Raw genomic sequence first — 25400 nt, 5'->3', positions numbered from 1 at the left:
TAGGATAGCTGCCAGCCGCAGCCTTCATGGGATTTACGATGCTGGCTTACTCTGTGTCCTCCCCTTATCTTCTGCTGTTTCTGTATTCTACTCAGTTTCTCCATTTGGCCCCAAACAGCATCCTCATCTAAGGGCTAGAGCTGTTGCTAATGTTCTTTCCCTGGCTGGCCCTTCAAACTCCACATACACTGAATGACTCTCTGGTGAACCATTCCAACCACGGCCCTTTTATCTCCCTTCTGTAGGGAAGTGGTTGTCTTCATCACTCACTGTGCCACTAGATCACACGTGCTTGCATATTCCTCTCCAGTTCAGAGAATTTACCTCTTTAGGGTCCCCTGCAAGGAACATACATCTTGGCTTCGGGAAAGATGCTGTAATGTCAGCATGCTAAGAGAAGGAAGTGCCTGCTCTCCTCCTAGTTGGCTTTATGGAGGAGAAAGGACTGAAATCGGTGGTTCCCAAGTCTGTCCACACATCAGAATTACCAGAGGATTGTATTTCCCTAAAAAAAAATTCTGAACTCTGTCCCAGGCACAGTGAATCCAAGTCTGTGAGTAGGTCTAGGAATCTGTTTCCATAAAGGTGATTTGGGTGGAAACCACGTTTAGGATTAAGTAACTGAGTAACTGATTCTCAGACCTCTTACAACAAGGTCAGCTCACCTTCTTCCTACATTTTAGTTTTATTCTGTTCTCTCTCTCTCTCTCTCTCTTTCTTTTTCTTTTCTTTTCTTTTTTTTTTTCACCATTACAAAAGTACTTATGCTTAGTTTAGAAACTTGAAGAGTAGAGCAAGAGAGCACACAACTCAATGGCTGTATAAGCATTCGGAGATAATGTCTGTTAATATTTTGAAAGACTTTTAGTCTTTTGTCTACTTTATAAGTATTTACATACATATATAAAGATAGGTCCATACCATACACACTTATGTTCTATTTTAATATTTATTGGCATTTGACTCGGAGAAGCGATGTTTTCTGCAACACAATTTACAACTGTATAATATTTCATTATATAAATGTGCTATAATTTAACCTTCCCTAAGTTTGGACATATGTTAATTTTACATTTCTCATCATTATAAATATGATTTTGGAAAGCCAGTTGGTACACATGCTTATACATTTCTGTGAAAATACCTCAAGGTAAATTTCTAGATGTGCAATAGCCAATGCAAAGGTGCACATGTTTTCAAGCCTTTTGACACAAGCTAAAATCTTCTCCAAGAATGTTGTGGGAGTTCCAGTTCTAAGTAGCCAACAATTCTTGCCTCATCATGACCTTTAGCAAGGCATTTCCTCTATAGCCAGCTGTTTTTATACCATCAGTTTTTTTTTTTAATTTGACAGAGAGAGAGAGAGAGAGAGAGAGAGAGAGAGCACAGGCAAGGGGAGCAGGAGAGGGAGAAGCAGGCTCCCTGTGGAGCAGGGAGCCTGACATGGGGCTCAGTCTCAGGACCCTGGGATCATGACCCAAGCCAAAGGCAGACGCTTATCTGACTGAGCCACCCAGGTGCCCCTATATCAACAGTTCTTTATAGGTATCATCAGGGTACACCCACGGCACACTTCACTGCATGGACACTGCAGCTCTTGCTAAGGTCATTACATTTTTGCCCATCATCCTTGTAGCTTGTCACCGACGTTAGAGAAAAGAAGACTCTAAACTAATTAATCTTTTGAAGTAAACTTAGATGAGATGTAACATAAAAGCTAAAAACCTGAGGCAGGAGAATGCTGTTTTCTTGTGCGATACCTTATCCTGGCCATCTGTTTAGTAAATATCTGGTTCCAAATAGTGTCAATTAAAACTGATGGCAAATCTTAATAACTTCTACTTGTGAATATCAGCAAGACCAACATTGCGCTACTTGTGTAGTTGTTATCTTTTGGCAGGTGAGGTACGTCCAGATTTTACAAGGATACACAGATTTTTACACAGAGAGTATCTGGAGAGTCTCTCTCTCTCTCTCTCTCTCTCTCTCTCCATCACTCTCTGTCTTTAATATGTCAGCACTAGTGATCCAGAACACCCACTGCTAAGCAAGTATGCAAAATACAGTGCTCCTCAGCATTGGGAAATCCCAAATCTGGGGCCAAAAGGTTTATAAATATAGTAATGAACCCTCTCGTGTCAAAAGTGAGCACTGTTTAACAGAGCAAGTAGGAATGGCCTTCAGGACGCATTGCAGCTGGAGCTGCTCCACTGGGAGAGAATGGAAACTTCATGATGGTGGTTGTAACCCCAGATCCTGGAAAGGCAATCTACTTCATGCTGCAAAGTAAACTAAAGGGAATGGCTGCTCACACACGGTCCTGGTGCCACCGACATAAGAAACACAGCAACAGGAGCAGAGAATTAGGAATTTGGTGGCAGATGGAAAGGTCTGCGGGAAGTGTCCACCCAGCTTTGTTTGGCCCATATTCTAAAACAACTAGAATAAACACTTAGTGTCATAATTTATACGCATATCAGTACCAATAAATCAGAATCGTGCAAACAGTCATGTTTATTATATTCTTGTTGCTTAATATTCATGACAGTAATTTATTTTTATAGTACAGTTTCACTGTTCTCCCCACCATTGCTCTGCAGTTGAGTCTGGCAAGTTGTCTGAGCAAGGGTTCAGGTAACCCTTTGAAGACTGCAAAAGTTCACTAGCCCGATCAAGATACTTTACTGCTCATTTAATTTTCCCCTTCTTGTCTCATAAACTTTTTAACCACCAAGATGAATTCTCTGTAAATTATATAGTAATAGTACTTTGACATATAGAAAATACAAAGACTAGAGTCGGCATATTCTTCTGAAGGGAGTTGTAGGACAGAGCTTAAAAGACAGATAAGAGTATTTGAAGAATTGTGAGCAGTTAATCCTTAAATTCACTACCAGCAAAATGGGTTAAATTAAGCAGCTTCCACCTGTCTTCTTCACCTCCTCACCAACAACCCCCTTCCCACCCCGATGTCAGCAGTCTACTGCTGCTCATTACCATTAAAGAGCAAAAATTTAAAGGTGGAATTATATGAAACAACTACCACAAGGCACGTTATGTTTTTATATTCACCTGGAGCTGGTGCTACAGAGATGAGTAAGACATAGCTCCTAACCCAGAGATGCTCCGGTCAGACCAAAGGATGGCAAGTGATATTGTATTCTTCTATACCTAGACGTGACCCTGCTTTACTCCATTTCATATGTAAAAATTCAACAGAGATAATTTACAATTACTCATCAGAGAAAAGACTTAACAAACATACAAACCTGGAAAATCACTTCTATAAAACAAACAAAAAAAATTCCCAATGAAGGACACTCCCATGATCTGTGTACCTTTCTCTATGTTTTCTCCATTACAACAAAGATGTTAAGCATTTTTGAGCAAGAGGAATAATATCACTGAGTGTGAGTAGACACAGTATCAACTCCTAGCTATAATTGGGGTTTATCCGCTATGAGTATGATGGGTTGAAACACTGATTTTAGTTTGTAGACCCAAAAATGAAAATCATTTCTGGCACCTGACATAAGAGGTAAAGCAAAGTTTTTGCTGTAGTCCTACTTTTCTTTTCTTTTTTTTTTTTAAAGATTCATTTGTTTATTCATGAGAGAGAGAGAGAGAGAGAGAGAGAGAGAGAGACACTGAGAGAGAGAAAGGCAGAGACACAGGCAGAGGGAGAAGGAGGCTCCTTGCAGGAAGCCCGATGCGAGACTCGATCCTGGATCCCAGGATCACGACCTGAGCCAATGGCAGGCGCCCAACCCCTGAGCCACCCAGGTGTCCCTAGTCTTACTTTTCAATTACATAACGCCGATGATGAAAGTTATGAAAAATCTTATGATGTCATTTCTTATTTCACTTGCTAGCAAAGGTAGTGAGGACATAGTGCCCTGTTTCTACACACACTTTACGCATTTTCTTCTCCGTTAGGTGTGTTTGAATTGCACTGGTGTTTAGTTTTATTTATTTATTTATTTGTTGTTGGTTTTTTTTTTTTTTTTTTTTTTTGGTGTTTAGTTTTATATTTAAAAGTTTTTTCCAGTGACCCAGGCACAAGAAATGATAACCTGAAATGTTGCTGGGGATACAGAAAGCAACACAAAATTTTGTCGCTTTTGTTTTAAATTGTATGGTTGGGACAATCTTTTTTCAAATAAGCAATGAAGGGTTTATCTCTGTATTAACATGATTCTGTTAGTTAGCCATATTTTTGATTCAAAGTAATTCTAAAAAATTGTTCAAAAATCTAAAGAGTTCCACTTTGTAAATTAGGGATGCCCTCTCTCTAGAATTCTTGCTACTGGCACAATATTTGAAATTCTTCCCCAAATGTTGTAAACTATCTCTAAATGCCCCATTGTCCCAAATGCCTTCCAGACTTCAAGGGCATGGATGTGCAGAGATTGTTCAGATCTGCAAATGTCATAATGCTGAGAGGAAGGCTGAATTATAAGACGGAAGCATTTGTAATTAAACACTTGGGTTTTAGTCCCAGTTGCAGTTGTCCTGTGATTCAGGTGAGCTAAGTTCTGTGGATATGCAAAAGGGAAAACAGCAAAACTCCCCTACTGGTGTCATGAGGAGGAGAGCATGGCGGTACAGGGTTGTATGCACAGTTCTGCATATAAGTTTAAAAATGCACAAACTTCACATGGGAGAGAAAGGGGTACAAGTGACACCTGGGACTTTACATTTAATTTCAGATTTCAATAATATAATTAAATAGCATTAATAAGGAACTAATTAAATTTTGTGTTGCAGTAATAGAAAGCTATTGCCAGAATAAGGGAGGGAAGTTATACTGATAAAGTTATACATTTAAAACACTCCACTAAAGTCTGGTTTATGTCATGGACAGTGTTTTTGTCTCCCCGAAATGAATATATTGAGACCCCAACTCCCAAGGTGATGGGATTTGGAGGTAGGGCCTTTGGAAGACAATTAGGTTTAGAAGAGGTCATGAGGGTGGGACCCCACAATGGAATTAGCATCTTTATAAGAAGTGGAAGAGACTGGAGCTTGCTTTCTCTCCACCACATGAGCATGCAGCGAGAAGACAGCCCCTCTGCAAGCCACAAAGAGGGCTCTCCCCAGGGGTGTCTGGGTGGCTTAGTCTGTCTTCGGTTCAGGTCATGATCCTGGGGGTCCTGCATCCAGCTCCCTGCTCATTGGGAAGTCTGCTTCTCCCTTTGCCCCTCACCTGGTTCATGCATTCTCTCTCTCATAAAAAAATAAAATCCTTAAAAGAAAAAAAAAGAGGGGTCTCGCCAGAACCCAGCGCTGGTTCCCTGATCTCAGACTTCCAGCCTCCATAACTGTGAGAAATAAATTTCTGTTGCTTAAGTCATTCAGTCTATGGTATTTTGTTATGGCAGCCTAAGCTCTCTAAGACAATTTCTAAACTTTAGAGGGCTATGCTTGGAGGAGTGTGAAGGGTCTGGAAACATTAATTCTTGAGGATTATTGAAAGAATAGAGAAAGGAAGGTGACCACTGAATAGGGGATGCAGTTTATGTTTTTGGTCTTCTCAGATATTAAGGGACTAGTAGAGAAAGAGGCTGCTTGGATTCTGACATTGACCAATGTGAGTTTCCCAGTTATGGTCTAACTGCTCTGTTTTTCCCCTTTGTGGAGGGCTTTGGATCTTCTGCTCAGCTAATACTGCTCCATATTCATTCAGGGATCCAGCTCTCAGAAGCACTGAGCATTACAAATTCAAACATAACAGACAGGGGCTTCTGAGGTCTTTCTGTGTCTAGTATTTGCTCAGGATCATTCCATTTTTTTTTTCCTAAAACATTTTTATAACAGAGCACAAAGAAATAGAAATTTCCAAAAAAAAAAAAAAATTCTGAATGAGGTAATAGCTCCTTCTTAGGTGCCAATTAGATATTCAGAGAATAACACACAAAAATTGTCAAAGAACAGTCTTACCATTGTGCTTAGGTAGGGACTTGGAGGAAGAACTCCAAAAATCATTGATTTCAGCTGTTGGTAAGACTGTATCCACTCTCCATCAGCAGGACAGATGGCAATAATTAGGTCTGCCCATCCCTTACTTGGCAGAGGAATGGACTTGAGATCTCAAAGAGTCAACTTTTCACTGGCTGGCCACTCCAAGTGAGAAGAAAAGAGAAAGGGGCCAAGAGCTGCCTGGTTAAACAATAATCATGGACTCAGGGCCTTAGGCATTTGACCTTTTGGAATTTCCAACTTTAGGCAGTAATAAAGATGTTGCATGAAATAAAATGGCGACAGGGACTGCACATTTAAATGGAAGACTACAAGTCAACAAAAGGAGGAAACTGTCATAATTATCCAATAAAATTTTTTTATAGTTCATGGATTTTTAAAAATCTATTTTTGTCCTCACCTTCCAAACATATTACTTTTACTTTTAAAGCCAGTACAGCTACTTGTTTTCCATCAAAAGGTACCCACTTTCCATTTGTCGGGTTCCCAAAGTGGAGGTAGACAATACGTAAGTCAATGGTTAGGGGGAAATTCCATTCTCCAAATGACATGGCAGTTCTCCACGAGACGACTCTGGATTCTGCAGTTCCAACAAGAGCAGAACTCCCCCAGGCGGCTGGAGTACTCCAGCAGCCATCATCAGGGCTATTAGTTTTAACTCTCGACCACAGTGTAGAATGAGCCTAATGAAAAAATGCCACATCTCAAGGAGCCCACCATAGTCCTAGAAATTAATTGAAAAAGATTATTTCATGGACAGAGCAGTGGAGAACTAAAAGGACTGGGGCTTGAGCACATAAAGGCATGTGAGTGTGTGTGAGCCAGTTAAGAGAAAATCGGGTATGTTATCAGGTAAACGTTCCACCCAGTTTTTGAAAATAGCTCATAGGAGGTTAATATGGAAGTTCTCTTAAAATAATTGTAATAATAATAATAATTCTACTTTTTAAAAGCTGGAATATCAAAGTGTGAGAGCTGAAAAAGAAAAATAAGATATTTCAGGTTGGTGCAATGAATATATGTGTGCACACGTGCATATGGGGAGGGATGACTTCTTATTTAATAGAGTTTAGTGGATGACTTTTTAAATGTTTTTATATGTGAGAAAGATGCACAATGCTATGAATATTTACACAAGCTGGTGTATAGATTCCCTGCCATACCCTAAACTCTCACCCACCCATGAGTTTATAATTTTCATAGGCCGAAACACAGGATACACTATGAAGCAGCTAAGTTCCCAACCGGAAGAAGGCTTTACTTTGTAGTTGTCTCTTCTGGTGCCACTGTGAGTGTCACAGATTTACTAATATTTGATAGAAGCAAGGCAGTGTCAGGTTGGAGAAGCAGTTTGGCGTCTGAGTTACAATTAAGATGTACGTCCTATAATAAAGTGACAGATTTTGGATGAATCAAGTGGGGTTGGACTTGGGAATGGCTGCCAGAACCAGTAACAAATGTCCTGAGATACAGAAAGTGGAAGTCCCTGGATTGTGAACCAAGATGATATCTTGTAATACTATCTTAAACATGTTTGGTACGGTTTGGAATTCTGGAAACAAATATTAAAGCAGAACCAAGATGGTCATATGTGTCACTTAAGACAGCTTTCCCGGAGGCATGGGAAGATGTGGGAATGGGTAGAAAGGTCATTGGAGAGTGTGGTCTTCTGTATAGTCTGATTGTACTCTAATTTAATAATACTAGCTAACATTCACCGTATACCACAGGCCAGGAAATGTATAAGTACGTGCTTTGCTGCTGTTAGCATTCCATTTAATTCTCTCAATCCCCACAAGGGACATACTGTTTTTACATCCATTTTATAGATGTGGAAATTGAGGTGGGGGGGGTTTAAGAACTTGTTCAAGGTCTTACAGGTAGTAAATAGTGGGGTCAGCATTTTAATGAAGTGATAATATGTGGTGATATGTCGTGTAGGTAAAAATTTTAGCTTAGTTGATAGAGGAGATCTCAAGGGGAAGTTAACACAAGAATGGAAATCTGGGGCAGCCCAGGTGGCTCAGCGGTTTAGCACCACCTTCAGCCCAGGCTGTGATCCTGGGGACCCGGGATCGAGTCCCACATCGGGCTCCCTGCATGGAGCCTGCTTCTCCCTCTGCCTGTGTCTCTGCCTCTCTCTCTCTGTGTGTCCTTCATGAATAAATAAATAAAATCTTTAAAAAAGAATGGAAATCTGGGACTTGCCACTGATAGAAGAATTCAGCAAAGATCCTGAATGCACTGGGGATGTTCAAAGAAGAACCGATAGACATCAATGGGCTTGAATGAAATGCGCAAATCAAGAAGTCCAAGAACTTGTGAGTGACCAGAGCATGTAGAAATTTGAAGATCTTGCAAAGAATGTGACTTTTCTTCAAAATGAAATCGTAAGCCATTTGCATTTTACTTAGTCCCTACTACTAGAATCATATGTATTGAGTGAGAATGAGGAAAAAAAAAAAAAAAAAACTTACTGGTAAATTAGAGGGAGCCATTCTCCTTTGGGAGATGTGGCCAGAGTCAGAGTGGGTGGTGGGTGTGCAGGCAGGTTTTTGGAAGATCCCTCAGTGGTGATGACAATGTGGTATCAACCTAAGAATGTGAAATGAGGCAGGAGCCTCGGTGTAGAATAAAAGGCCACAAACTCTCGATTTCATTAACATCTATGATGCAGTGAACCTGATAACAGGCAATGAAAACCAGTCACTTAAATCTACCATTAGAGGAATGGCTTAAGGTAACTGTTTTTCACCAAGATATTGAGGAGAAATTCTGCATTTTGTTATGTATTTTTTAAAAGCATGTCTGTTCAGTTGGAGCAGGGATGCTCAGGAAGCTGACTCATGAAGGCTGACTGGCTGCTTGCTCAGTTTGAAAAGTTTAATGCTTTGAAAGTGACCTCTTAAGGATATGGAAGAAAGGAGTGCAAGTAAAAGGAAAATTTTAAGGAAAAGCGAAAAAGCAAGCACCACATTTTCTAATGGAGCTGATATCTTACCACTCAATTAATTTCAGAGTCAAGGCCCAATTTGAGTTCTGAATCACCTTCTAGTTTTACTTATAAAAGACTTTTCATTAAGCCAAATTAAGTAGATGGAGGTCCAGTTGTTTATTATGTAGCACTAAACCATTCCTACAAAAAAACACCTGTGCAAGCCATTTGGCTCTAGTCAACTATTTTTTTTTACAATTTAATTATGAATATAATTAGAATGAGTTAAGAGACAGGCTAGGCATCAGCCATAAAACTTCTAGTTTGCTAGAACACACACACACACACACACACACACACACTGATTAAAGAGCAACAACAACAAAAACCCCCACCAACTCTGTGAGAATGTTAGCTTACAGTGGAAATGTTAGTGGAAGGGGAGTACTTGTAAAATCTACCTTTATTTTAATTTCAAATTTCCTTGAAACGGTGCTATCGAGAATATTTTTATAATCCATTATTTTGACATCTCTGGTTTCTTTGGGGTGACCCTATAAACCCTGCTTTTTTACTTTCTACAGTTTTAAGGCAATTTGTCACTATCATGCGTTCAATGTTTAGCAACTGTTTGTAGTCAAGTGCCTTGCAAGCTCTGTTTCTTTTCTCCCAAAGAGTGTCATCACGGAGTTGATGATGCATCAGAAACAGTTTGACCAAAGGGCAAGATAAAGTCAAGAGTAAAGAAAATATTTGCAAATATACTTGACTGGCTTTTTTCCCCAATTACTTATTGAAAGCATACTTTAAAGGTAAAATGGCATGATGGCCATAGGGGGGAAGAAAAAAAACATTAGAACATGCAATAGATACTTTTCTGCCATAGGGCAACGCCTCTAAGTTAAATCATTTTTATATGAGGATAATGTGACTGATAGAAACACAGGACTGTGAGTTGTATTTAAGGACTCTGATGGGGTATGCTCTACCTTTGGTGTATTTTAATGGTGCTCAGTGAGTCTCATGGATATCATGTCTCACAATTTGTTTTACTGCTTAATTAATCAGTGTTTGCAAAAACTGGGCATTAAAAATATATCACCTTTAAATGCATGTGTGCTTTTAAATTGAGGAGTTATATGGAACATCATCATTGTTTCATTTTATCCCTGGCTTGCCTAACCTCTAAGTGTCACATACATAGGTGCCTATTTTGTGTGTATGAATCTACATAAAATAAACATGATACATGAAATAAGCATTTTATATATATAATAATATATAAATAGAAGTACTACCTACTAAAAATAAGTAATATATAATATTCATATATATACAAAATATTTACTTCAGAAGCCTGGAAAAAATGACAAAGGAACCAGAAGGTCATTTCGATCCGGTAATTAGCACCCATTGCAATCCCATGATGGTAAATATACAGAGCATTGCTCAGGGGTGGAAGGAAACATAATTATGTTTGCACACAAAGGCAACTTTGGAAACTCAGAATACAATAAACCAACAACTGCGCACTCACAGTTTCTAGTGAGAGCAGCAAAGAGCTGAGGTGAAGGTGCCTAAAATGAAATTATCAGACAGTCCTTGAATAAATGAGCTTTGAGCCAGGCTTGAGTCAAATCTCTAAGCCTATCCCTCACAAATGATAAAGAACACATCTCGTAAGTAAACACATGAGGTAATTTCTCTTTACTTCCATCTCATCTACTAATCAGGCTATGGTTTCACTGTCATCTCGACCCCTATGATCATTTGGATTTGAAGGAAGGCAGATGGAAATCGACAGACTAACAGCTTTTTGTGGCATGGAAATAGAGTTCTTGCTACCTGTGTGAGCTATGAGAGGGAAAAGTTTGTAATAGGTCAAAAATGGCCCACAAAGATGTCCACACCTTCATTCCCAGTGCCTGTGCGTATGTTACCTCACATAGCAAAAGAGATCTTGCAGATGTGATAAAGATGAGGACCTTGAGATGGGGGGAATGATACAGGATTATTCAGGTTGGCCCAAAGTAATCATGAGGGTCCTCAAAAGTGGAAGGAGGCAGAAGAGAGGCAGAGGGGGACGTGGCTATGGAAGAGATCAGAGCCATGTGACTTAGTGTTATTGCTGCCTGGGCAGGTGGAGGCCGAGGACCACTAGCTAAGGCATGCGGGCAGCTTCTAGATGCTGGAAGAGGCAAGAAAATGTATTCTTCCCTAGAGCCTCCAGGAAGGAACTTGGACCTGCTGACACTTTGCGTTTAGCCCAGTGAGGCCAGTGTCAGACTCCTGTCCTATGAGATAATACATTACTGTTATTTTAGGCCACTCGTTTGAGATAATATGTAATGGTAGCAATAGGAAACTAATATACACGTCCTCTGGAAAACGTGGTGCTAACTCGGAAAGCAGAAACAAATCCCCGGCTGAGCACCCGGAAGCAGTACTGGCTTGTTGCATGTTGTAATTTGATACAAGTGAAAAACTGCAGAAAAGAAGACTAATCCAAGGTAAGCTTGAAGGTGTTACTTATGTGAAATAGGAAAATAACATTGGGTATAACTAAATCGATTTCAAAAGGGAATGGGTGAGCAATTGGTCATAAAAATAATAGAGTAAAGGGTCCAAAATACATTTGGAGAGGACAACATTAAACCACGGGTGACTTTAACGTTGAGTAGTAAATATTGAAATATTGCCCATCTTTGGAAAGCTCTACCTTATTTCTAACCTTAAACTTCATTATCGAAACTTCTGATCCTTAAATTTAATTCTAACCTTGATTTAAAAAAAGAAAGAAAAAAAAATTGGTTGTGGTCCTATCTAGCGCATATAGGTCTTATATAGGAAGACATAACACACACGTATTTGTCAATAGCTGGTTAGTTATCCTTCGAGTGAGATTTCTTCTTTTTTTTTTTTTTTTTTTTTGAGATTTCTTCTAAATAGTCCCCCAAAGGCAACATATGATGATGGCAAGTATTCATGTTTTAGAGTCTGGAATTGAATGTTAAATCTAATCTTTTGAGCCATGTGAGCTTGGGAGATATTTTATGACTTGCTTTACTCCTCTGAAGAATTTCTTTCTTTCAAATCATTTATTGAGTACCTAATATAGAGTAAGGAAAATGTTATCCTACTTAATTCTCATAGTAACATTATGAACCAGAAATTATTTTCCACATGATCTTTCTACTTCTCTAATATCTTCTGCTTTGTTATTTTGAGGATTAAGTGAGATAATTGTAAAAAATGCCAACAAGTTTTTCTCCTCTCTTTCCCTGTCCCAGGGACTTGGGAAAAGTGCAGACATTAAATCAAAAAAGACTCTACTAGTCCCTATTCTTTAGATGTGTAGAGTTACCAGAACGAAAAAAAAAATAGGAATAGAGGTAGGCTTAGTACATTTCCTAGGATTTAGATATACTGGAAATGTCCAGACCCCCTGCAGGACTTTAGCCCCAAGATTGCATCACAGATCATAAAACTCTATAGCTGTGTTTTTGTCCTGAGTTCACATTTACAGTACTAATACTGCTTTCAGCACAAGTCATTTCCAGGGAATTAAGTCCTTGCAGTCAGTGGGTTAAATCCCTACGAAATAACCTGCGGTGACCCAGTTGCATTGACCTCAAATATAGAATTTCAGATCAATAGCTGCAGTACTTGGATTCTGAAATATAAAACAATCTCTGGTGTTTTTGTTACCTCAATGAGTGTTATCAGACAGGGGATCGCTATGGCAATTACAGGTTCTTATCATATTAATGTTTGTGTTTGGTCCAAAAAGAAACTACTTAGAAAAAGTAAATGCCTTCTGTTCTTTTTTCTCAGAATATGTAATGATGACTTTCAAACATATAATGAGAATTAACAGTAATTCCAATAGCACAAGTGGTCATTAATTGCTTGTACATGAAATAACATTTCCTCCTCAGAGGGCGAAGCATTCCAGTTGGAAGTGAAAATTCCTTTTGGTCTATTCACTTTTAAACTCTGTCATGAAAGGACAACAGATCTCTCAATCTCTCCCAAATAAAAATGTTAAGCCTTCACGAACTAGGATTGGGGGTAATGAAAGAGAAAAGGGAAATAATGTTAGAGTGACGTGAACCGTAACGTTGACTGGCATGGTGTTTTGCTAGTGTCTAACCAAAGAGCAGAAACCACTTCAAGTATATACACAAACAGAGGGAATTAATTCGATGCAGGGAACTGGTTACCCATGTGATGAAGAAGCTGAGAGCCAAGTAAGGAAGAGGGAAGTAACTGAGAAACCAGCCTCTGCAGGAAGCTCCTACCAGGCTGGGCAGGCAAAGAGATGAGGGTCCGCATCCCTGGTTGGCAGCGGGAGCTGGACTGGGCCTCTCCAGGCAAAGCTGAAGCTATGGAAAAGATGGACCCTCGGGTAGAGAAACTACTTGAGGCAGGTGGGTGGGCAAGGGAGAGGGGGTGGAGGACAAAACCAATGGACTAGCTAACCTTTTCCTTCCCTCTATCTCTGCTCCCTAATGCCAGGGCCTCCACTGGCTCCGGCAGCAGGAAGCCAGACTTCAAGAGCACCTGTGAAATGCAGCTGGCTAGGTCAACCCTCTTCCGTTATAGAGCAAAGAGTGAGGGGCAAAGATCTGATGGCCAAGAGGCCAAGAGCCAGCATATAAGGACACCTTCTCCATGACTTTCCTTTACCTGCTTGGTTCCTTTTTGTAAGAAAGCCAAGACCTCATGGGCAGGTCTATTGAGCTTCTCGCTATGTGGATTTCACAGGAGGCAGTGAGAGCTGTGATGAAACCCATCACCAATTTGGGGTTGGATATAAATGTATTTATCATTTTGGAATATTTTGTACTTGACTGGTGCACCATGTGCTAAAAATACCTACTCTGGTGTAGTTTTGCCATTGCCGAAAAGTAGATGGCCATTCTCCCATTGCTTAAAGATATTTAAATATGAACTACCACCTAGAGCTGAGTTTAGTTGAGTTTCGAACACCAGAACTAACTTCAAGATTCTTCCAAAAACACACGTGTTAGTAAACATAGGTCTCTGCCCGACATTGTAACGTATCTCCCCGCCCTACAACCCTGTCGGTTAGTCCTTCTATCTTACAGAGTAAGAAATAATTAAGTGCTATTTTGAGTTAGATAAAGGCAAGGTTGTTCAGGTTGATTCTCCTTGTCTTAAGCAATGAAGGAAAAACTGCCTCCTTGTTCTTATATTGCATTCTCAGAACACAGCTCCACTGAAGAAACACTGTGAGCATCTGCACGGTAGCTTACATTTTCAGAGGACTTTCTTAAACACTCTCTTTCGTTCTTGCTATAATCCATTTTATAGGTGTTGGCAAAAACTCTCCCAATAGCCATTAGTCACAATAGCACGTTGCCACCTCAATTCTGCTTTTTCCATTCTGACTATGCCAATGTTTCTAACATTCTGGGTTTTTTTTTTTTTTTTTTTTTAACCTTCTGTTAAGTGGAGATGGAGTCTAGGATCATGCAGAGATGGTCCTACTCTTTGTAGAGAGTCAAAGGACAGGCCCTCACATGGCTTCTGAGGGCCTGCTTCCCCTGTGTGTTAAGCTAAGGGAATGGCTTGCTTTACAGCTTTAGAATCAGGTGAACCACAGGGACCTGAAACGACGGGTGCCTATATCACAGCTCTCAAATCAGCGCATGTACAAGTATGCTTACAAAAACGTGATGCTCACCTAAACGCCTGGAGGCTGTGATGTGAAATCTGTAGGACTGCTTTAAATACATTTAATCAGAAATAGGTACCAAAATGAATGGTCCCCAACTTCCCACCAGAATAGTGCACTAGCATTGCCACTGATCTTTCATGTTTGTCGTGTTCCAAGACAGAATATTGAACTATGCTGTTATGGAAATGCAGGCTTATTTTTATTTATTTATTTATTTATTTATTTATTTATTTATTTATTTATGATACACACAGATTGAGAGAGAGGCAAAGACACAGGCAGAGGGAGAAGCAGGCTCCATGCAGGGAGCCCAATGTGGGACTCGATCCCGGGTCTCCAGGATCACGCCCTGGACTGAAGGCAGCGCTAAATCGCTAAGCCACCTGGACTGCCCTATTCCTCCTTTTAAAAAGTTGAGCCTGGGGACCATAAAATACCGTTCTCCTGGAGAAGCAGAAAGCTCTTGAAATAAAAAGTCATGACAGGGGATAAGAGCCCCAGCCTCACTTCAAAACCCACCATTAGAGCACCTGCTACTATCTTCAGCAAGAGCAACAATGACAACAAGAAAATCTGAAATTGTGAGCAGACAACAAGAGAGAGACCCTGGGAAGATAAACTTTGCTCTATTCCTCTTGATATCATTTGGTGGCCAGAACTGTAAACAAGCATGAAGACCGTGAAATGGGAAATGGAATAAAAGGGCATACAGGCCCCCCAAATCCCCACTCCCACTAATGGGAACACTGCACACACAGCCATCCGGTATCAGACCTCCTAAGCAGAGTTTTTTTTTTTTTTTTCTTGGAGATTTTTCTCATTTGGACTTTAATTAAGCTCCTGCCAGGCTTGCAAGCTTTTTAATTTTACCTTTCTTTCTTCTTTCTTTCTTTTCCCTCCTTGAATCAGCTTGCTTGCCAGGAAACTTTTCCCAAGCTGTCACAATTATAGTAAGTGTACCCCAAGATACTAAATTTAGGTGTACTAGTAGGTGCTTCTCGAAGCATCAGTAGCCAAAGTTTCCTTGTATTTGGAAAGATTTTTATTCATTCATTCATTCATTCATTCATTCATTCATTTACTCATGTTTAACTTAAGCGTGTGTGCTCTGAATGCAAAAGCAATAGAAAAGGAAGCTTCACGGAGTGAGTGTACAGTGACGACTGGTTAGTATGTGATACAATCCAACCTCCTACAAAGTCACCAGTTTGCCAGAAGAAACCTGCCATTACTTAATTTAATATTACCCTGTTCATAAGCAAATTGTAGCTATTTACTAGTGTTGGTGGTTGAAGGCTGAGGGAGCCTCGAGAACATGATGCCTTAGCTGATGATTTAACACCTCTTTAACGAAAAGTCATGAAAGTCCCCTAAGTTCTTTTTCAGGACCCTTCTGTACTCAAACCCACTGCCAATTCCGAAGCCCTAAAGGCAGGTGCTGAGAATCCCAAAGGTGATCCCTTTGAAACAGATGCCACCAGGAGCTATTTTCACTGGAGGAGGTTTAAGTCAACCACTGGCCACTCTAACTAGGTTACCCATCCTTTTTTTTTTTTTTAACAAACAACAACAACAACAACAACAAAAACCCACCCCAAACCAAAAACCAAAACCAAGCTCAGATAATAGTGCAGGGCCAGGAATAAAAATAAGCCATCCAAAACACACAACTGCAATGAAACACGTGGAGTGCTGGGGCTATCATCATCTCCATGATGACTATCACTGTCGTCCTTATTGTTTGCTTAATAATCCCAGGCTGCCAGGTTAGTGCACCAAGGCCTCCTGGCTGTGAGGTTACTTACTGATCGCCTCCACAAACCGCTCAAAGAAGCTGTAAGGGAAGAGCGGTTCAGGCAGCTCCCGGAAAAACATCTTCAGTGCTCCGGTGACAACGTGGATGTCCTCCCACTGGCTGTCGTCCAAATTCAGCTTCTCTTCTGGGAAAACACGAGGAGAAATGGAACAACTGGTTTTAATGAAACAATTACAAGACACTAATTATTATGTTAATGTTTGCCTACTATCATCAGCAACCGTTAACAGCCTTCTGCACCTAGAGGTTTGGTGCTGTGCATGGTTTTTTTTTTTTTTTTTTTCCCCTTTTTCCGTAGGAAGGGAACATTTTCAATGGAATACCATCTGTAGGAATGCAGCTAACAAAAAAACAAGAGACACAAAGAGACAGTGCCATTGACACAGTATGTCAGATACATTTATTCCCATAATGCATCAGTATGAAAATTAGCATCACAGCTCAACATGATTCAAAGCTATTTGGTTTTGAGGCCGAGGGGCTAAGAGTTGCCAATGATGGCCGGCTCAAGGGACCGGCCTAAAGGCCTTGCTGAGCCAACAGGAGACATATGCTAAACATGGCAATAGAAAATGAGTTATTGCTTTACATGTGTTAGCCTTGCTATGTACAAGGGAATAATGGGTAACACTTTTTTTTGCTTTTTTTTTTGCTGAATATAAAGTCAGCAAGGAATAGAATACTGAGTGAGAAAGGATATTAATTCCTTCTTACTGCTTCAAAAATATCTTTTTTTTTTTTTTTAGTTTCCATCTCAGCGAGGAAAATGTGCCCAGCAACAATATTAGACAGACCCCTGTTGGCCTACAGAGGCTATGCAAAGCTGTCAAAAATGATAACACACTAAAGACAAACCACAAGTGCTTACCAACTCCGCCTAGAAACAACAGACATGTTTGCTTGGGAAGCCTGAGTGAGCTGAGACATTTAAATATTAAAGACCATGAATGCCAAAGTGAAGTTTTTAGGAAAAACGAAGAGACGCTGGACAATGACTTTCTTCTTGTTCACCCTCGGAAGGGAAGGGAAGTCTGGAATCCTTCTCACCCAAGAAGCGGAGGTAGCAGGGTCTGAAAGCAACATCTTTACATACAACTAAAAGGAAGCAAGGCAGGGAAGCATTGCTGCGGATCCGTAGCACTTGCCCTTGTAAACGTGCAACATGAAAAGGATTTTGGACTCTGGGCTGAATAAAAAAATAAAGCTAATCATTTTAAACCACCTGGGGGCAAGGGGGGGCGGCGGTGAACTGAAAAGCCTGGTCTCCTGGCCAGAACTTAACAGCCATTTGGTCAACTGGAATTTTGTTTTTTTACCGATGTCTTGGGTTCGCATCCACCATGCCCCCTTGGAGTCAGTTTTATGAAGCAGAGGAGAATCTGCCCCCCAAAATGTAAGAAACGCTGAGAATTGTCACTGTAGGGAATCTCTGCATGGGCTGCTTTGCTAATAGTGTTCATGTCCTTTTAAAATCTTAGCCGAAATCTTTATCAGATCTCTTTTTCTAAATGGACTATTATCTCCAGGGCTGGTAAGTGACGTTCCTGTTCAATAGGATGTTTGCAAAGAGAAGGAAAGAAGGTGGATCTGTTTATTTCAGATGGGCTATTTTCTCCTTTTCTTTCCGTCTTCATTCTTACCTCAGTCATAACACAATAATATGATCCACAACAAAATCAGCGGAGGAGACCTTCTTTCTGCCCTGCAATCATTTTTGATTGATTGTATTTCAACAATTAGTCTTTTATTTGGCTACATACTATTGAAATAGGCCGACAGCATCTTAGCAGGCCAGCTTTAAACAGTCAACTGTTAACAATAGCATCAAAAAGGGAGACCTGATGGGGTTTACTGTCACTTTAAAGAACGGGGTTTTCACATTGTTGAAATCTGTCAGATATTTTGAAATGTCCCTCTCACTATGGTGCCACACCCCCTGCGTGCCCTTATAATAAAATTGGTTTTACTCCTGATTAAATCATTTTCTCCCTACCCACTACCATACTTCTCATAATGGACCTGTGCGCTCTACAGCTGGTGTTCTTCCCATGGTACCAATTCTTACTTTATCTTTTAAGCACTTTGCTGCTAAGATCTCATGCAGAGTGCTTATGTTTTGTTAAGAGCTTCATTCTTAGAGAAATAGCTTAACACATGTTCTAAAAATGTTGTACAACTTATTGCTTAAAACACATTTAGAAAATGTATAAGTACTGTAGCTTTGGCACTGAACTTTAAGTGGAAACCTAAACACACACACACACACACACACACACACACACACACGCACATGTGCTCTCACAGACACAACTATCTTTACCAAAAATTTATCAGAAAAGTCCAAGACAAAAATGCCATCTTGGTGCACACGTTCAAGATCGCCAAAGGAAAGTGTTCGGGAGGTAAAAAAGGGAATGATTTTATCTGGTGCAAGAAAACAATAAGAACAAACAATTGCTTGACCATTGATATTTGTCACCTCCAAATAAATATCAGTTAATTCAAGTGATTCTGAAAATGTGATATTTCAATATACATTAAAAAAAAGAAAATTTGCCAATCAATAAATACCATTTGATTGTATCCACTTGAAATAACAAATAATATCAATATTGACTTGTATTACTTAAACCAGCGTTCCCACTATGTACTTTTCATTCAAAAAATAAAACAATGTGTAGTCCTCCACAAATAGCTTAAATAAATAATATGACAGGCAATTGGAAAGAATTTTTTGAACTATAAAATCTAATTTTTATATTAAGTTTTTTCATGACCAACCTATAAGATTACTTGTGAACCAGAGGGCTTTAAGGAATATTTTCCAAGGCCACTGTGATTTGTCTATACATGCAGTTATATCCATATACAAAATGAACCAACCAAAATTGCATCTTGATTTTAACAGGTATCATTATAAACACATTTGAATAGACACACATTTGGTAGACACTTTCTAACTCATCTGCGTGAGTGATGGTGACGCCTTACGCTTCTCCCTTTATTCAGTAGAGCAAGGTTTCTCAACAGTAAAGCACTATTAACATTTGGCACTAGCTAATTCTTTGTTGTGGGGGCTGTGCTGTGCTACTAGGATGTTTAGGGGTATCACTGGTCCTAATTCACTAGATGCCAGGAGCACTTCCCAGTGGTGATGATGAAACACCCCCAGATATTGCCAACTATCTCTCTCGGGAGCACAGCATTATCCCCAATTGAGAACCACTAGAGTGAGCCATAAGAATCTATAGAAGTTATCCAATAAATATTGATTTTTGAACATTACCTGAGGTAGACAGAGAACTAAAAAACTACATACACTCATACTGAGATTTCTTTACTAAGAACTTAAGAATTGGCTATTATAATGGACAAAGTCAAAACCTTTTATAGAATAAAGTTAATGCGACCACACTCCAGGGTGCTTTGCAACAAAAGCAATAACCATTATTTAGTGCTTACACTATACAGGGACTATGCTATGCACTTTAGATTCATTATCTAACATAATTGTCTCAATAAGACAGTGAGGTCCATACTATTGCTATCATCATCTCCATTTTACAGACAGGGAATATGATGCATGGGTAGATTAAGTAACTCTTCCATCGTTGACAAGTGATGAATCCAGAATAAGAAGCCAGCAGACTCCCCCACCCCTCAAAACTACTACATTCAGACTTAATCTTGGCTGGCAGAAGCTGAAAGGGAAAAGGCAAATAAGTGCTCATTGTGAGTGGTAGTGGAATGACTATTACTTCAAGATAGTGACTTTTACATTTTATCCCTGAATGTCTTACTCGAGGCTATGCTTTTACCTGTAAACTGACTGATCTTTTGTAATTATTCATTTATAGGAGGAACAGATTCTTCTATAAACAGATATAAAACAAACTGACAATAAAAAGAAACTGCATTAGGAAAGGGGCAAGGGCAGGGGCAGGAGCTAACTGTCATGTGGTGATGCGGTGAAGAGGACTTGTGATTGCGTGGGAAAGAGATTAAACAAAACACCAGCCTGGATTTATCACTAATTCACCTGTTTACTTGTTTGTGAAATGAAGATAGTTAGAAGGAAAGTTGTTGTTATCAAATGAGAAAACATATCTGAAAAACATTTGGAAAGCACAAGGAAATAAACATATCCAAGATGCTGCTATGAAGGGAAAGGTGAATCAAGGCTAGAAAGGCAAAATATATGAGATTAAGTCAATGGAAATACTAAGCAGACTGCATAAACCATCCTGTTGTTTTAGGGGATTTGCCTCAGTGTGACAGTTTGTCACATGACATCAACAGAAACTTGAGATGCTGGAGTCCAGTCCTAGGAAGAAGACTGGCTGTATCACGATCTCTCTCAATCCTTACTCTGATAATCGTGCTGATTTCTCCTGGCCCTCTAATTAGGTTTTCTTAAATTTGTTTCGGTCATAGCTTTTGGCTTAAAGCATTTAAACAGAATTGAAGATAGGTCAAGCCCTAGAATCCAAATACTACCGTTCTTTTATGAGATCACGAAGACATGTATTTACATATTGTATACCTGTATAAGGCCATCTTGAAATGCCCTTTCTTGCCGGGTTTTTTGTGTATTTTATTTATTTTAAGTAAAAATACCTATATCAACCTACTTCTATTTGAAAGAAAAAAATAGATAATAACAATTGGAATAGTCCTTCTTAAAATGGAGAATTGAAAGATGGGCCTTTGATAGTGACAACCAGTCCTGGTAATTCCCCAGGAAAAAGGCGTGTTTAATAGATCAATCATCACTTTTCTCAGATATTGCTCTGTAGATTGGTATAGCCAGAAGTTGCAATATCTGGTCTCATTTTAACTAAACTCACCATGTTGATTGAAATGTGACTGCGGATAACGTGAACTATCCAGAAGCCACATAAGAGTAGTGACATAAGAATAAGGAGGCACTTCTTTGTGTATTGAAGAACAAGTACATTTTTACCTTGTAGTTTTTTTCCATGGCTCTTTTAAGGCTTCTTTCCAACTTTCTTTTACTGTTGTAATAAAAAAGAGGAAAAGATACCCCAACTTTCCCAGGATACGGGGAGAAGAGCTCTGATTTCATTAGTATGGTGACAAGAACCTATTACATTGTGAAACTCTCAGAAAGGATGTGGTATCTGCTTCTAGCGCAGATGACCATTCAGAAACCTTATCTGGAAGGCCCACTGGGTACATGAAAGCCAGAGCACAAATGAAAGAGATGCCGGAGGGGCTACCGATCTGAAAAATAATAATATGTTTGGCCATAAAATCAAACTAGAAGATTAGTTATTAAAGTGGATAGGACACCCTGTTTATCTACAAGGACATAGCTGATTTTTAGTTCAGCACTTAAAGGAGTGAATCAAAAAGTTGGTTGAATCCTTCAACTAGCTCAACCTTTCCTGTTGTGTTGTTCCCTTAAAGTGGCAGTTCACTCTGATTTCCTGTAGATTAAAGATCTTCCAAATTCTCTAACACAGTGATGTAAACCTTGTGTCAAAAGTAGTATCCTTCTGTGCTGCACTCACTATAGCCCCTTCCTACAGCATCTTGGGCCTAACAGGAGACTTCAGTGAGGACATTATTTTAGGAAACTTGGCCAAATGTCCAGTTAATTTGTCAGTCCACTTGATGTGTATTAAGTAAACATAGATAGAATAGAGACTAAATACCGGGGCTGTATTGTGTGCTTTTCAAAGCCACAGCTGTTGAGGCTCTTTTATATTCCTCAAAGGAGAGGGTTTCACCAGGTGCTCGGAAATATTATTCAAGTGAATATAGACTAAGTTCTAGACATTTTGCATCTTATGTATGTTCCCTAGAATAAGATCCTTTTGACCTTGCAGACAAGCAAGAACAAACCCCAAGAATAAACATATCACCTCCAAAATGTGCAGTGTGTCTGTTATGGGCTGAATTGTATCACCCCCAATTCATATATGAAATCCTAACCCTCAGTACCTTAGGATGTGATTGTATTTGGAGTTGGAGCCTTTAAAGAGGTAATTAAGGTAAAATGAGGTCATATGGATGGGCCTTAATTCAATATGACTGATGTCCTTGTACAAAGAGAAGATTAGGACACAGATGTGTGCGGAGGGAAGAAACATGTGAAGACAACGGCCGTCTACAAGCCAAGCAAAGAGGCCTCAAATGAAAGCAACCCTGCTGACACCCTGATCCTGGACTTCTTGACTTCCTAGCTGTGAGCAAGTAAATTTCTGTTGTTTGATCCCACTCAACTCTCAGTCTGTGGCACTTTATTATGGCAGCCCTAAAAAATGAATATAATGCCCACAGGTTTCCTTTTTTTTTTTTTTTTTTTTTTTTTTGCCCACAGGTTTCCAAAGAGGAAGATGTCATGTGTCATGTTCTGGTATTGTATCTAAACATTTTCTTCAATAAATAAATAAATAAATAAATAAATAAATAAACATTTTCTTCATACATGGGCTATGCCACATTAATGAAATATAATAGACAACAGAAACCTGTTTCAAGGCTATTCCAACTGAATAAAAGAATTATTTAGATTAAGAGAACAGGTTTGGAGCTGGAATTAATTAGATAATAGCTTGCCTACCTAGATTCAATCCAACTGTTTCAAATGACTTGCTCTATAAACATGCAGGGTACTCTCTAGCGTGGCTTTTGGACAAAGAATAAAATTATGATTGCCATTTTCTTACTCATTCTTTCTTTCTACCTACTACTTCTAAAGTGCAAATATTTCATTGCTGTTATAGCCTCAGACACAAAATACTAGGGAACATTTAAAATGTTCTCAGGAAAAACTCAATGCAAGTTAAATCACTTTTCTATGGCCGTGGTGTCTATCAAAGAAGGAGGAAAGTGGTTTTAAATATGAAACTTTGTACTCCGAAACCAAAGAGGTTTAGTCCTTAGAATTTATCATAGTAACTTCCAGGAAGCTATGAGCAGGCCTCCAGTTAAAAATGGCTACTTTACCGTAAGAGAACATGGTGGCATCTGCGTGCAGAGTGGGTGGTTTTGCCACCGGGCCTACAAAATACAGTTTTGTCTGGCCAAATTAGTAATAAAGAGGGAGGAACCAAGGAAATAACCAGAAACTCTCTAAGATACTAAAGCTAAAAACAAAGCAAAACAAGATGAGACAAAAAATACAAGCTTTCATTTCTTAATGGGATGCTTTGGCATGCCGTGTTGGCTTGCTTTCTATGTATTTCATGTTGTGTATATTCCTTTGCAAATCACTTAAGAAGCCCAAGGCATGCAAATATTGTCACAAGCTAATATAAAATATCTTCAGTTACTTTCTTTGAAGGAAGCAAAATAGCCTTCCACTGTATCCAGCACAGGAACTGGGTCAGGAATGAGATGTCTTATTTTTATTTTTCCTCAGATTTCATTTGAATGTAAATAATAACATAATAAATAGGTACAACTGAAACTTGTGAAGCAAGCACCACAGATGGAAAGTATAACAAATGTGTCACTGCTTTGTGCATTTTTAATTTATAATGGCATACCATAAAACATCTCCCCATCATCATAACTCCATGTATAATGCCACCTTATAAAATGATGTTATTGACATTATGCTTCTCTCCAGGATTTTACATATTTTTTTGTCTAGGCATTGGAGGAGAGGTAGCCCTGTTCAGCGTCTAACAACAACGCCGCCACCAACAAAAATGAATTGACTTTATTTGTTAGGATCATACATTTAAAAAAAGGATATATTTCATGGTACCAATATATATTTCTTTAATTCCTTTCATACTCAGAGCTTCCAACACTGCTCTTATTTCCATTCAGTCAAAGGCTTTTTGTGCTCTGCAGACACCATACACAATGGTTCATTTTATTTGACCGTCTTCTCCAAACAGATTCTGAATTTGTTTGAATTCCATGGATGATTTCATACATTACATACTCCAAAGGGTAGAGAATCCGTAGGATTACATTTCAACAAAGTCATTTTTGAGTTTCCTTCGTTATCGGCTCTAAATTTCAACACCATTGCTATTTGTTCCCTCAAAGTTATATTACATTTGTAAATATCAAACAGAAGGTCAGGTCAAGACATATCTCATAATGATACCTAAGAAATAAATACACCTAAATCCTATAAATCCCCGTCTACAGATAACATTTCTATTGTAGGTATATGCATATGCATACATGTGATTTAAAGTGCTAGCTTCCTCACTGTCTAATAAGAACTGTCAACTCTCCCTCCTAATTTTGCATGAGAATTAAGTGAAGTAATGTACATAAAAGATTTAGTACAGGCTTTTTATAACATTATTAGAAAATTTATTTGGACATTATCTTCTTTGTCAGCCAGACATTGGCGAATGTTTTCAGAATCTAGTACAATTTCTAGCTTTTATTATTCCTTTTACTACATGGTTGGTGTTTGTGGCGTTAGAAACGGTATCATTTAGCAAGAAGACCTGGGCTTTCTGATAGTTTAGAAGTCTTCCATCTGGAAATATTCCATCAGGAAAACATAAATAAAAGGTAAAACAAAATTGGTAGATTAAGAGAGTGCTCCTCTCATTCATTGAAACCATTCAATTCCTAGATCTCAATTAAAGATAAGAAAAACAGGGTGCCTGGGTGGCTCAGTTGGTGAGGCGTCTGCCTTTAGCTCAGATCATGGTCTCAGGGTCCTGAGGGATCCATCCCTCCATCAGGCTTTCTGCTCAGAGGGGAGTCTACTTCTCCCTCTCCCTCTGTCACTCCCCCTGCTTGTACTCTCTCTGTGTCTCTCAAATAAATAAATAAAATCTTTTTTAAAAAAAGATATCAAAAATGAAGAGAACGTTTTGGCAGTTATTTGAGATAATTTTTCCCCTAAATTATTAATTGATTCATGGGAATAGTTAAATAAATTTTCTACTTTGTATTGCCCAGAGTTCTACAAAGGTACATGAAATCAGAATTAGAAGATCTGTAAGTTTTACAATTGC

The 25400-nt window shown here is 39.1% G+C and overlaps 1 protein-coding gene across 3 annotated transcripts in view; it reads right to left on the bottom strand.

The window, feature by feature from the left end:
* Nucleotides 1–25400, bottom strand: part of ARHGAP15 (Rho GTPase activating protein 15) — a 608584-nt gene that overhangs the window by 111684 nt on the left and 471500 nt on the right. For all 3 annotated transcript variants that reach the window (XM_072789067.1, XM_072789068.1, XM_072789069.1), the window contains one exon: nt 16424–16558. In XM_072789067.1, the coding sequence (XP_072645168.1) occupies nt 16424–16558 (135 nt within the window). The remainder of the gene's footprint in view (nt 1–16423; nt 16559–25400) is intronic.

This window comes from Canis lupus, chromosome 20 (genome assembly GCF_048164855.1).
Source record: "Canis lupus baileyi chromosome 20, mCanLup2.hap1, whole genome shotgun sequence".
Classification (NCBI taxonomy): domain Eukaryota; kingdom Metazoa; phylum Chordata; class Mammalia; order Carnivora; family Canidae; genus Canis; species Canis lupus.
Note: the sequence above shows the minus strand (reverse complement) of the source record. Positions and strands in the feature narration are given on the sequence as shown.